The sequence below is a fragment of the Anabrus simplex genome, chromosome 2 (assembly GCF_040414725.1).
Source record: "Anabrus simplex isolate iqAnaSimp1 chromosome 2, ASM4041472v1, whole genome shotgun sequence".
NCBI lineage: Eukaryota > Metazoa > Arthropoda > Insecta > Orthoptera > Tettigoniidae > Anabrus > Anabrus simplex.
Genome location: NC_090266.1, coordinates 1,025,493,948 through 1,025,506,392, shown reverse-complemented (window position 1 = coordinate 1,025,506,392; position 12,445 = coordinate 1,025,493,948). Strand labels below are relative to the sequence as shown.

The 12,445-nt window shown below is 39.9% G+C and overlaps 1 protein-coding gene across 6 annotated transcripts in view; it reads left to right on the top strand.

The window, feature by feature from the left end:
- Positions 1-12,445, top strand: part of LOC136864651 (lymphocyte antigen 75) — a 350,542-nt gene that overhangs the window by 72,685 nt on the left and 265,412 nt on the right. For 5 of the 6 annotated variants that reach the window (XM_067141927.2, XM_067141930.2, XM_067141928.2 and 2 more), the window contains one exon: positions 11,749-11,973. The exons of the other annotated variant lie outside the window; for it this stretch is intronic. In XM_067141927.2, coding sequence (XP_066998028.2) covers positions 11,749-11,973 — 225 coding nt within the window. The remainder of the gene's footprint in view (positions 1-11,748; positions 11,974-12,445) is intronic. 6 annotated transcript variants of the gene reach the window in all.

The following is a 12,445-nucleotide window of genomic DNA, read 5'->3' as shown; positions in this document are numbered from 1 at the left end:
GGATTTTGCCATTTCGAACAGTGCTGGATACACTTGGCGCCGTTCTTGCCACCATGCCAAGGGATTTTGATGTCGTGATAGAAGGGGTTCTTGAACGTATTTATCCTCCTCAAAAATTGCAGCAGTTTCAGGGTTTGAGACTGAAATCAATTTCGAAGCTCTGTCGACGAAATCATCCCAAATGGAAGAGCCTATGACTTGGTTTACCGGTACTTGCTCTGATAAAAGTGGTGATGGATTTGCTGATGGTCGGCGCTTTTCACCGTAATCAGCGAGAGATTGCTTTGGCCATTCAAATCACCTAACCTCAGATAAACTCGAGACCCCGTTGCGTAAGTAGGACTTTAGAGAGCGTGCGTGACCTGCTTCTTACTGCTAATTTCTTGAATGTCTTTAGAAAGTCACAGATCTGCTGAGTAATAGTGATGTCTTCGTTTGAAAAATTTGATGGCTGTTATTGACATTAAAATTGTTTTACTAAAATAATTCCCTTTAACATATAATATATGTGGAATTCTAGCTGGTGACCACATTCTGCTTAGAGCGAAGACTTGCCTCTCCGAGTTCCTGCATGGCCTCCAGTTCCTCACAAGCTTGGAGGCTTTTCTAAAACTCCACAATGGACTTCACATTACTCAGCATATCTTTTATTGTCTGAAGACCATACTGAGCATTTAAGTTCAGCGTATGAATGAAGCAGGGTATGTTTCCACCCTGTTAATCGAACAGCGGCTACATTAGGTGCGTTGTCTGTGATAACTGCAACAATTTTCTTCTCAATTCCCCACTCTTAAGAGACTCTTCTTAAATTGTCAGCTAAGTTGGCTGTTGTGTGCTGTTGGTCGTACTTTATGCATTCCAGCAATGAAGATTTCAGTTTGAAGTCGACGTCTAGAGAGTGGCACGTCACTAAAAACTAACTCTCGTTGTTGGAAGACGTGGTGACTGCACACTACTTGTCGACTGCACATTTCCCCTCACTTTTTATTTTGTCATAACTTACATCTGGGGACGTAGTGTATTGGTCAGACAATGATACGGTTGGATGGACCGTTCGAACATGAAATGTACATTGAATATATTCCCTCCTTTGTAGGATATCACTTTAGAACAAAATTTACATTTTGTCTTATTATGACCTAGATCAGAAAATTAGATCAAAATTTGGCTAGTTTTTCTGAAACGAATAGCCATAGTGGTTCCTTGACCCACTGTAATTTTTTTTTTGCTAGGGGTTTTACGTCGCACCGACACAGATAGGTCTTATGGCGACGATGGGATAGGAAAGGCCTAGGAGTCGGAAGGAAGCGGCCGTGGCCTTAATTAAGGTACAGCCCCAGCATTTGCCTGGTGTGAAAAATGGGAAACCACGGAAAACCATCTTCAGGGCTGCCGATAGTGGGATTCGAACCTACTATCTCCCGGATGCAAGCTCACAGCCGCACGCCCCACTGTAAATTAAGATATAATCTAATAGTGTATGGTAACCTATATACCGAGCCTAAACCTACTCACTACTGAATTAATAAAATTTAGCCTACGCCTAATTTCAACACTAAAAGCACTACTGTACAACAATAAAACTTCTACACGCGAAACAATAATTATCACTAACAGAAACTTCCGTAAATCTCAGCACTCCTTCAGAAACTTATACCTCAAGGGCATAAGATCACTACTGATAAGGTATGAACTAACCCCGTATGCAGAAGACCAATACATTTCGCCAAAATTCTGAGAATTTCTCGGACCTTAACCCATAAAGGCATAATGATAATGCCGTCATATTAACGATTTGATCTGATTTGGCAACATAAGTGTCGAAAATATATAACATAAATTGTATTATCTTTGAACAGAAATATTTTTAACCTACACTTGCATTTCTGAGGGTTTGGGGGGAGGGGGAAGCGAGTGTGAACTGTCAAACAGAAACGGTCGTCTCTACAGCATGACCGAATGTTACAGAGAGTTGCACCTGCATGATATCTGTAGTCCACTCTGTGTACTTCCTCGCTCTGTATCTGAAGTATATTACTAAACTCGCGAAGCGATGAAGCCTTGTATGAAGTGAATGAGAAGGAACATGTTAGTGGATGAATTACTTCTTCAGAGAAAGCAGAGTGCTCTGGTGGGAAAACTACTCATTGTGAAGTAGTTCGCGAAATAGTTCGTGAAGTAGTTCTTTCTTGGGAGCGAGAGCGAATGAAATAGTTCCCAGAGGTGAATTGCCCCTTCTCATTACTAATTTGAATATTTCAGGTGGAACTTCTAAAGGAACATTAAAAACACGAACTGTAGTCAAATTTATACCAGCCAGAGTAAGCTTGACATAACACATTTCCCCACATTCATAGCAGAATCGTACAGGATCCTTAAAATATTGTAAACATTTCCGACAAATAGAAACACTTATTATCATGATGTACATGGCTTGCTCCTGGGCATTCCGTTGAATGGCTTTCACTTGGTCCACGTTCAACCTTAGTGTGTCGGCAATCCACCGATGAATTTCCATAGGTGAAGGTCGGGGACTCTGGTTATCCCACAAACAGCATACGGTGTTTTTCTGTTCGTATGTCGACATTTTCCTTTTTTCACTACAGTTAAACACAGAAGCGTTGTTAACTTACACGTGTCACTATACAAAAGAGTATTATACTTTACGGAGTCTTTCGTATGCCATGGATACTGTGTGAACCACAAGCGGACAAGTACCACGTCCTTCCTCTTCCACAGACCCAGCAGAACTGTCACTTCAGACACTCTTGTCATACAGCGCTTGGCTCTCAAAAGACGAAATGAACTGTTCCCATCCTAATAAAAATATGCCAGGCTAGGTCGGAGATCTTCGTGGTATGTTCGTTAAAAAAAATTGGCGTTAAGACAAAGCGAACTTCCTAAGAAGTAAATACCAATGGTATGTGAAAGGGAAACAGTGTCATTATATTGTGAATAAGAAGCAAATTCGGAGGTAAAATAGATTTATTAAACTAAGACACATGATAAATTATTCACACTCAAGTTGAAAATGTTTAAAAAATTAACTAGACTCAAACGGTCAATAAAAGTACAACCGTGTGCCGAGCACATCTGAGATTAATGTCAATAGAACGAATAAAACAATAGTCGGACCAATAAAAAACGTAAGACAGTATCTACATCTTTCAATACCGCGGTGCGATCTCGCAATCGTCCGATAAGATGTTCCTTGACAAAAGATGGTGTATAATCTGGTGTGTGTGTGTGTGTGTGTGTGTGTGTGTGTGTGTGTGTGTGTGTGTGTGTGTGTGTGTGTGTGTGTGTGTGTGTGTGTGTGTGTGTGTATGTATGTTGGGTATTCAGCCCGAAGGCTGGTTGGATCCCAAACAGGTTCACCATCAGCTGTCATAGATGGCCTAGGTGTCACTGAAGAAACGTACTAGGGAAATGAGGAGTGAGGTAGTTTCCCGTTGCTTTCCTCACTGAGCCAGAAGTGGCTATTGCACATCAGTCTGCCAAGCCCACTGAAATGCGTGCACCAACCGACCCTATGAGCGACATTTTCACACCATTCATAGCAGGGACTGGCTGCATAAGGAATGGCATTACTAGCATCGCTCATACCTCAGTCACTTTCATATTGTCAAAGCCAAGGATAAGACTGAGACAGGTCAATGAAAGTAACAATTTTATTCTAGCCCATACCAAAAGACATAGTGCACTGTAACCACTACATCTTGCCAGCAAAGGCCTATGTGTATATATACAGTACATAAATATGAACGAAAAACGTTAGGTAAGAAACCAAGCAGTGTGTATACTGTATTTGTGTACATATTGGTATTGAACTTACCACGCCTGAAATGAGAAAAAGAAACCCAGTGTCTATGGTATTCTTTTTTGCTAGTTTTTTAACGTCGCACTAACACTTCGAAGGTTTTCGGCGACGTTTTTGATTTCTATCATAACAAAGAATCTACCAATACAGAGAAGGCTAGAGTGAGTGGCTCATACGGTTGAGCCGCTGGCCTGCTGATCCCAGCTTGGAAAGTTCGATTCTGGCTCAGTCCGCTGGTATTTGAAGGTGCTCAAATACATCAGCCTCGTGTCAGTAGATTTACTGGCACGTAAAATAACTCCTGCAGGACAAAATTCTGCCACCTTGGCGTCTCCGGAAACCATAAAAAGTAGTTAGTGGGACGTAAAGTAAGTAACATTCTTCTTCTTCATCATCATCTTAGTATTATTATTATTATTATTATTATTATTATTATTATTATTATTATTACAGAGAATGGTAATCTGTTAGTTTTGAGCTACTTTCACATGAATTAAGAAGAAAAGCACTCATGTTTATTACAAATGCAACAATATGAAAGAGTAATAGTTAGGGCTCGGATTTTTAGGTACTAAGAATCAGGAAAATATTTACTTTTTATGTTTTAAAAATATTTTAAAATGTGCCTGTCGATATTTACTGCAACCGAGAATGATGTGGTTAAAATCGGCAATTTCCTCTTGGTCCTTGTCGCGCACGGGAGAATCCACTACTCTAATCCAATGAAGATGATTTGGGTAGCAGCCATGATCGAGACAGATGCGTATGATGGACGTAAGGTGTCTCCTACTACGACGTAATTTGTCAAACCTGTGCCTTGTTGGAATGTGAGGCTCATGAGCAGAGTAGTGTCTCCTTTAATCTCCTGCGTTATGTTTCAGTAATTCGACCAGTCATTGTGAGATTTGCTGCGTAGTAATGGTATGAAGTCCGTTTACGAAACCGCCGTAGCATGATAGGTTCCTTCTGAGATACCTCTTTCTATGGCAAATAATCCGGTGTTAAGGAAGTTTCTCTCTATATATTCAAATCTTGACATTCCTGAAGAGCCAACGTTGAGAAAAAAGTATCTTCCAAAGTGCTACCAACAAGTTCTACAACAAATTCGTCCAGTGTGTAAAAAAAATCTGGGTTACATTAGACGAAGCTTTAGACTCTAATGGCAGGAAAGTTGGAAATTAAGTGGTTTAGAAGAAATGTTTTCTTCTAACAACCCAAGAAATGACTGCTGCAAACCATATAACGTTCTCATGATTATTTAATGGAGCAATGGAAGTTTTGTTGCCAGGGGATGTGAAGTTTGGCAATGTTTTACATTTATTGACAGATGCTGCAGCATATATGAAGAAGGTAGCAGCAGTTCTTGTTAGTTATTCTAAAATGATCATGTTACATGGATTAGATATAGTGTGATTTTATATTTGGTATGTACTTTATGTTTTTGTTCATGATGTTTTGCTTGCTGCATGGTTACTTGCCGAATGCCAAATACAATTTTTAAATGTATCAGGTCCTGCAGAAGAACCTGGAACTGCATCACTAATTCGAGGTTGTTTCTTTATAAGGCGCGAAACTGCAGCGATATGTTTCTTGCCCATCAGGTGTTGTGTAACTTGACATCACTGTTCAGCCTTTATTACTTTCCCACTTGGTTGGCAGAACAGGGCGCGTCCATCTAAAGTAAAATTGCCCTTAGATTCTACAAAATATTGCTGCAGACGATAAAATTTTGTTTTTACTTTAGGCACTGTAGCATTACCTTGCCGTTCACAACACCAGAAATGAACTCTATGTGAGTGATATTGATGTGGTCGCATGCAGTTCGGAGGAAGGTCAGTAACGTGGTGCATTATGGCTATGGACAAGAAAATCCTCGGCTTATACGGTGAGTGCGACGGATGAGATAAGAAGAACACAGCTACAAGCTGATATGCAGAAATAAATTAATATACACACTGCATTTAGGGCAGCGGGTGTTTCGATTTTTGGCGGTACATGCAGATGGCATGGGAGTGTGAGTAAATGTTAAAAACGAACGGTGCGCCATTTTGCAACCCCGCATTGTGTTCAGTGAATTTGAAGCGACGGCACGCTACTCAGAATAATAGTAAAAATCTGTTGTGCAGACTAAGTCTTGCAAACAAGGGAAAGCAGTTTGGCCAAAGGAGGCTATCTAACACCATCTCCAAGTGGAGAGAAATTGTCAGTCACGTTAACGGTATTCCCATGTAGAACCATCACGTAAATTCACGTCCTGGCAACAGACGGTCGTCATAATGCCAAAGTCCTGCAGTTAAAATAGATAAGATTATTTATTTAACTTTAGTGCGTGTGCGGATCGGTGATTGAATGAACGTGTTCGGTTCGCGAGGAAGAAAACGTGTGAATGGCATTTTTTGTTTAAGTCATTATTCTCAGGTGAATAATGTTAAAAATGGACAAAAATTTAGAACATATTTGTAAAGCCAATATCTGTCGAGAGGCTAGATAAAGAATGAGAGAATCTGGTGGGCCTGTTATGATGGAAGATGACGTACGATTACAGGTCTGTGAATTACCTCTGTTAGAAAGTGCTTTTATTTATTTCACGATGTCACCATTTTTTGTGTATCTGTGACGCATTTTGTTCACCCTTTTATTTCGTGAAAATGTCAGAGGAATATGGCAAAAGGTCATTGGTTTTATGTTTCTTGGATAATCGGGAAAGTCGCGAAACTAGCGTGTGAAGTGTTGTATAGTAGTATATTTGATGGTTGTAAAACGAATATAATGTCTAGAGCAACGTATCATTTACGTATGTTTATTTTCCATATTTGTGGTTTGGTAAAGTTAAGACATTAATTTATCATAAAATTCTGTTTAGTGTAAAAATGAAATTCATGTACCAAAGCGTAATCCCTGGTTTATCATTTAGATCGAGTGCGCGATAATGATGGAATGTTAGCTGGTGCAGAAGGCACACCGTTGTGTTCGGCGATGTAAAATTTTGTCAAAAGAAGTTACGAGGTGAGACTGGAGTGATTCGTTACAGGGGATTGCTATTCCAGAGCCTATTAAAATCTGTATAGAATTGATGAGAGGAATAACGGTATTTTTTTAAAATCAAGTTGTGAGTTTCGGTTTGGAAATATTGTGTTTTCATTCTCAGATATGCGAGGAGAGTTGGTCAGTTCGTCACAGAGTGTGTTATGTAACAGCATAGTGGGAGCCCAGGACAGATATTCCATATTATTTTCGTGTAGAGAATTTGTGATAGAAACTGTTTCAAGTCTTGCGAAAATAGGAAGGAATGAAGGAATGTGGATCAGGTTGTTAAAATCCTGTAGTTTTGATGCCGTCCGGCTTCATGGCTAAATTGTTAGCGTGCTGGTCTTTGGTCACAGGAGTCCCGCGTTCGATTCCCGGCAGGGTCAGGAATTTTAACCACAATTGGTTAATTTCGCTGGCACTGGGGCTGGGTGTATGTGTCGTCTTCATCATCATTCCATCCTCATCACAACGCACAGGTGGCCTACAGGCGTCAAATCAATAACGACCTGCATCTGGCGAGCCGAACATGTTCTCGGACACTACCGGCACTAAAAAAATCATACGCCATCTCTCTCTCTCTCTCTCTCTCTCTCTCTCAGTGTTGATGCCGGGATTTTCAGTGTAGTTTAAAGATATGGGAATAGAGCCAGTCCATAGTTAGGATTCTACATGAAACCGTAGGACCGTGATGGATAAAAATATTTCGAGTGACGTTTTAAATTTAATATCTTCGCATAACCTATGTGGGTCAAGAAATATATTTCATGTGAATTGCAAGCGAGGCGAGGTTTTCATTTGATGCAGGTCAAGATAACATGTGCGTTTTGGTAAGTGATAGCAAAGAAGGGTCGTGTTCCCGTTGTTCAGGCCAGCTATTAGGCGGTCGAGCCAGTTTATTGTTAGAAAGAAACTGTAACTGAGATTTGTCATTTGTAGTAAACTGTGTGGAATTGGATTTCATTAGAAAAAAGTCATTTTAGTAGACTTGAATTCATTATCGAAGCGACGGAAATGACACGATGGTTAAGTTCTGTTGGAAATAACCATTTTCAGGGACGTCAAAATTGGAGAATATGTAGTGATGTTGTCTGATGTTATTGAGGCTGGTACAAAGTTTTGCGATTATTTTATTTGAACGTCATGATAGCTGTCAATCCATAGAGATCGTGATGGATGATTGTGTTGTGTTGTTGTTGGTTTCCAAGGCACAAATGTAGGTTCTTGTGATACGAGGTCATGCTTGTGGAGCACATGGGGTGCAGTAGTCCATCCACCCTAGAATTTGGTGAGGTGCATTACGACACTTCAGTCTCATCGACCTGAAATCATATCGAAGGAGGTGCCAGAATTAGTCCAAGGGATAACCGTCGGCGTTATAAGCCATTTGGCATGGGTAGTTTTATTTTGCATTGTGTGTAAATTTATGCAGATTATAGAATCTAAGATTAGGATTATCCAAGCTAGTTCCTTAATAATTGTTAGTGTTATAATGTAAGCTTGTTGAGTGACGTTATGAAATAAATAAATAGTACTGGTAATTATGAAAAAGTATCCCGTTTTTACATGCGGTGAAGAACACGTTGAGCATAAAACAATATTAGATCAAGATTTCCGTCAAAGGAATGTTTCTGATAAACAGGTACGAGTAACAACGAAATATATAATTAAATAGTTAGGGAGTTCAAAGAAACCATTCGTCCGGGGTAGATAAATTTTTAGTTAGTTAGGATTATGAGATTACTTTATTTATTTATTTATTAATTTATTACATTCAGTGAAATGTTAATTTGAGAATTACCTTAAAACCAAGAGACTAACTTGAGACTGTAGTCTGGAAAACTTAAATGTATTTGCTGGAAAATCTGAACTTATTAACGTAACAAATTAGGGGACATGTCCGATGGCAAGGGACTTTACTTCCACAAGTGTTGTGAGCGTTTGTTATTCTTATTATTTTTTATTTTGACTTGTTGAGCATCAGATGTGTTGGAGATTTATTAATGTGGAAACCTTGGTCATCAACTACTTTAACTTGTGTGTGTTCAGCCTTCAGCTTAGAAGTTTGGATGGTCATGGGGACATCAACCTCAGTGACTTGGATTAGGGTATCTGACATTATAGCATCATTTTCCTTGCGGTCATCATCCACAATGACTTTAACGTAAATCACAAAGTTATATGTCGGTTCACGGCATAGTCGCAGGTCACATCGATTCGACTAAGGGTCCACTGTGTGGCACATATCGATTGGACTGCCTTAATTATACCAAGAGCCCAGAGCTCGAGTTACGGGGCTGGATCATCATGAATCATTAAGGTGGTACATGCAGTCTACCATGGAAACCGATCTTAGGGATCTCCAGACTTTTTTATTTCATTCTTAAATTAAAATAGTGGTTTCTAGTAAGGATGCCCCTCGGGCAGTTGAATTAATGTCTCCAAAGCCAGTGTCTCTCATTATCGTTATTAATTTTTTTAACGGACAAGGCTGAGTTCATTGTTTAGAGGTGATAATAATATCACATGTTTCTTCGACATCATCGTCAATAATGAATACAACATCCATTTTTTTAACTGGAGTTCTCTCATTGTAGAAGATAATTTAAATTACTGAAACCCGCCTCTTACCTAAGCAAGTGACGAAAAACCCATAGACGACCCAAGAGGAAGATCTCATGCCGATTTCATAATAGGCAAGGAAGGTAGGTATCCTACGAAGGACCTAAAAGTGTTTAGTAAATATATTTTCTTGCTAGTTGCTTTACGTCGCACTGACACAGATAGGTCTTATGGCGACGATGGGAGAGGAAAGGCCTAGGAGTGGGAAGGAAGCGGCCGTGTCATTAATTAAGGTACAGTCCCAGCATTTGCCTAGTGTGAAAATGGGGAACCACGGAAAACCATCTTTAGGGCTGCCGACAGTGGGGTTCGAACCTACTATCTCCCGAATACTGGATATTGGCCGCACTTAAGCGATTGAAGCTGTCGAGCTCGGTTAGTAAATACATACGTACATATTTATGTTGTACTTTACTAACTGTACCACTGCACAACTGTACAAAGAGAGCAGTCTTAAACATAATGATTATGCTACCGCAAAGATAACCGTAACACCGTCAACTGTCCGCTGTAAAATGCACACCTATTTTGTTCCTAATCTACAGAGAGTTTAATATTATTGATAAATACAGAAGTAAAGACGAGTTCTCATTTATATTGTGCTTAGTACCATGCCATAAAAACAGTGAAGAGAGAGATCTCGTGATAGTGTAACCATCTATGTTAGTATACAGCAACTAATTTGTAAGTAAGAAGCAATTTTAAATTTGATCAAAGTAAAATACTGTATGATTATTTAATAACCAACAATATTTCTCATAAAATTTAACGTATGAACTGTATTGAGCATCCGGATATTTTATAGTTGTATTAGGTATGAGGAACGTCAGTAAACAGCTGTACTAAAACTCTCGACATTATTGCATGCTTATGTACTTTGGCAATGTACCAAGTCACATATGAAATATCTGTGTATTGGGCGCATTGTTCCCGTAGAACTTCCCAAGCAAAACATAGACAGGCACTGTCAGCACAGAACTACTAGAGTGTGTGCAGTATGTTAATGGATACCTGCTACATCTTCCAGAATTGTCGTGGCCCCAGTAAGTATTGGAAAAAATTTCCTCGTATAAACTATAATGGTTGTTCAAATGAAACATAGAATGGTGTCTAGAAATTTACACTATTTGTATAGGACAACATACACTATATCAACACAAGAGACTGATGATAAAGGCCGATTCTCGCAAGGGTTGCCTTCCCACGTGTCGGTAAACGAGGGTGCAGTCACCATAGAAAACCCATCAACTTCCACGAATGGATAATAAGGTTGTGAAAAACAGGTAGAAAAACAATAAAACCTACCCCATTAATTAAGTGTTGGAAACGTCCTCCTTCAGCCTGTAGACGTGTGTTGCAGCGTGTAATGATTTTCTGGTTTACTCTTTACAATTCAGCCTCTCCTCAGCATTTCGGTGGGAATTGTATATAAAAATCTATACCAGCCAAAAATACGCTGTTCAACACTTAACTAAAGAGATATGGAACGCACTGAAACAATCAATTTCTGATGTATAAGAAGCAATAACACTGTACGTTGTACGGAAGCTTATCACAGACTACTGTAGCTGAAACCATGGCATCACTGGGCGAGTTTTATGGGTCAGGCGGCTATTGGATCACCCACTCGTCGAGACATGGCACAGACAATAATCGGCAACTCGACTGAGGCTCGTACAGTAGTTTGAGAGATTCTACAGTTTATCACCTCCAAAATCCAGTCAACGCTGAACGCTGAACAAGTTTCCCTCCACAATGAAGGACGCTGGTTGCTGATTGAACCACTTTTTCACAGCATGAGGAACCACGTGATCGCTGGTGAAGCGATAGTGACGCAAGGGAAGAGATCTTGGCTCTGAGACGGGTGATCCGTAAGATCTCAGTGAAAACAGCATCGACTGTCCATTGTTGCGTTGGCCGTTGGCGGCAAGTTGACATGTGTTACTGTGGAGCACAAGCACACCTCGTTTCAGTTTCCCGCTCAAAGCATATTATTAGCACTAGAATTGAATCATACCGCGTTGTATTCGTTTGGACGTAACCATTAAACTAGAATGTTGCTTTAACTTTTCGGTTTGTCTACCGGACACATGCCTCATATTGACCACGTTACTACAAGCAACAAACCACTCAGTGCTGCCAACTCTTGGCTCTCCCGTCACTTGTTTTCGTGTCGCAATCTCTGGGTATGTTTCAATTGAACAATCCTTGTATATTATCAGCTCCGAATTCTAGGTTGCAGTTTCTTGTAAAGTTATCGTCTTTCTGCACGATTTTAGGAAATCGGCTTCTGTGGATCGGAGCGAGAAAAACGAATGGCTCATTTAGGTGGTTGAAAAGTGACCAAGAAATTCATACAGACAGTGAAATCTTTCCAAAGTGGGCGCCTGTCACTCACTCTGCTGACGAAGAACTGTGTGTAGCTGTTGGAAGGGAATCTCACCATTTTCCAGTGTTCGTGAAACTGTCATGTCTTCTGCAGCGACCATTCATCTGTCAAGGACGTGAGTATAAAATATATTTATTTTCAAAGAAAGGATAATGTACTGTATAAGGTATGTATTAGTGTTAAGGTGAAAATACCATTGACGAACTTATGTTCCATTTGTCGTTAACACTGTTCACCGGCGAAAAGAGTGTTTTACTGCGTGTACTGGTATCTCATGCTATTTAAAGTACTGAATGTGCAAAACGCCTATGATTCTTTGGATCTCTCATTACTTATTTGCTTGGTGTTCCCGATTCTTGTGTTGGCCCTCGAGGCCAAATCTCTAACGTTCGTTCTATGAATATAATTACTTAAGTGTTTGTTTCCTCCTGTATTACACTTGACAGTAGCCGCGATTAGGGGGTGAGGGGGGGGCAGTTGCCTCCCATACTTTGTGGAGAAAATATTATATTTTTATTCTATTTTAGCCACCTGAAACTAGGAATTAGTTTTTAAAATGTGAAAGCCCTGTTGTCTTTTCATCTAAT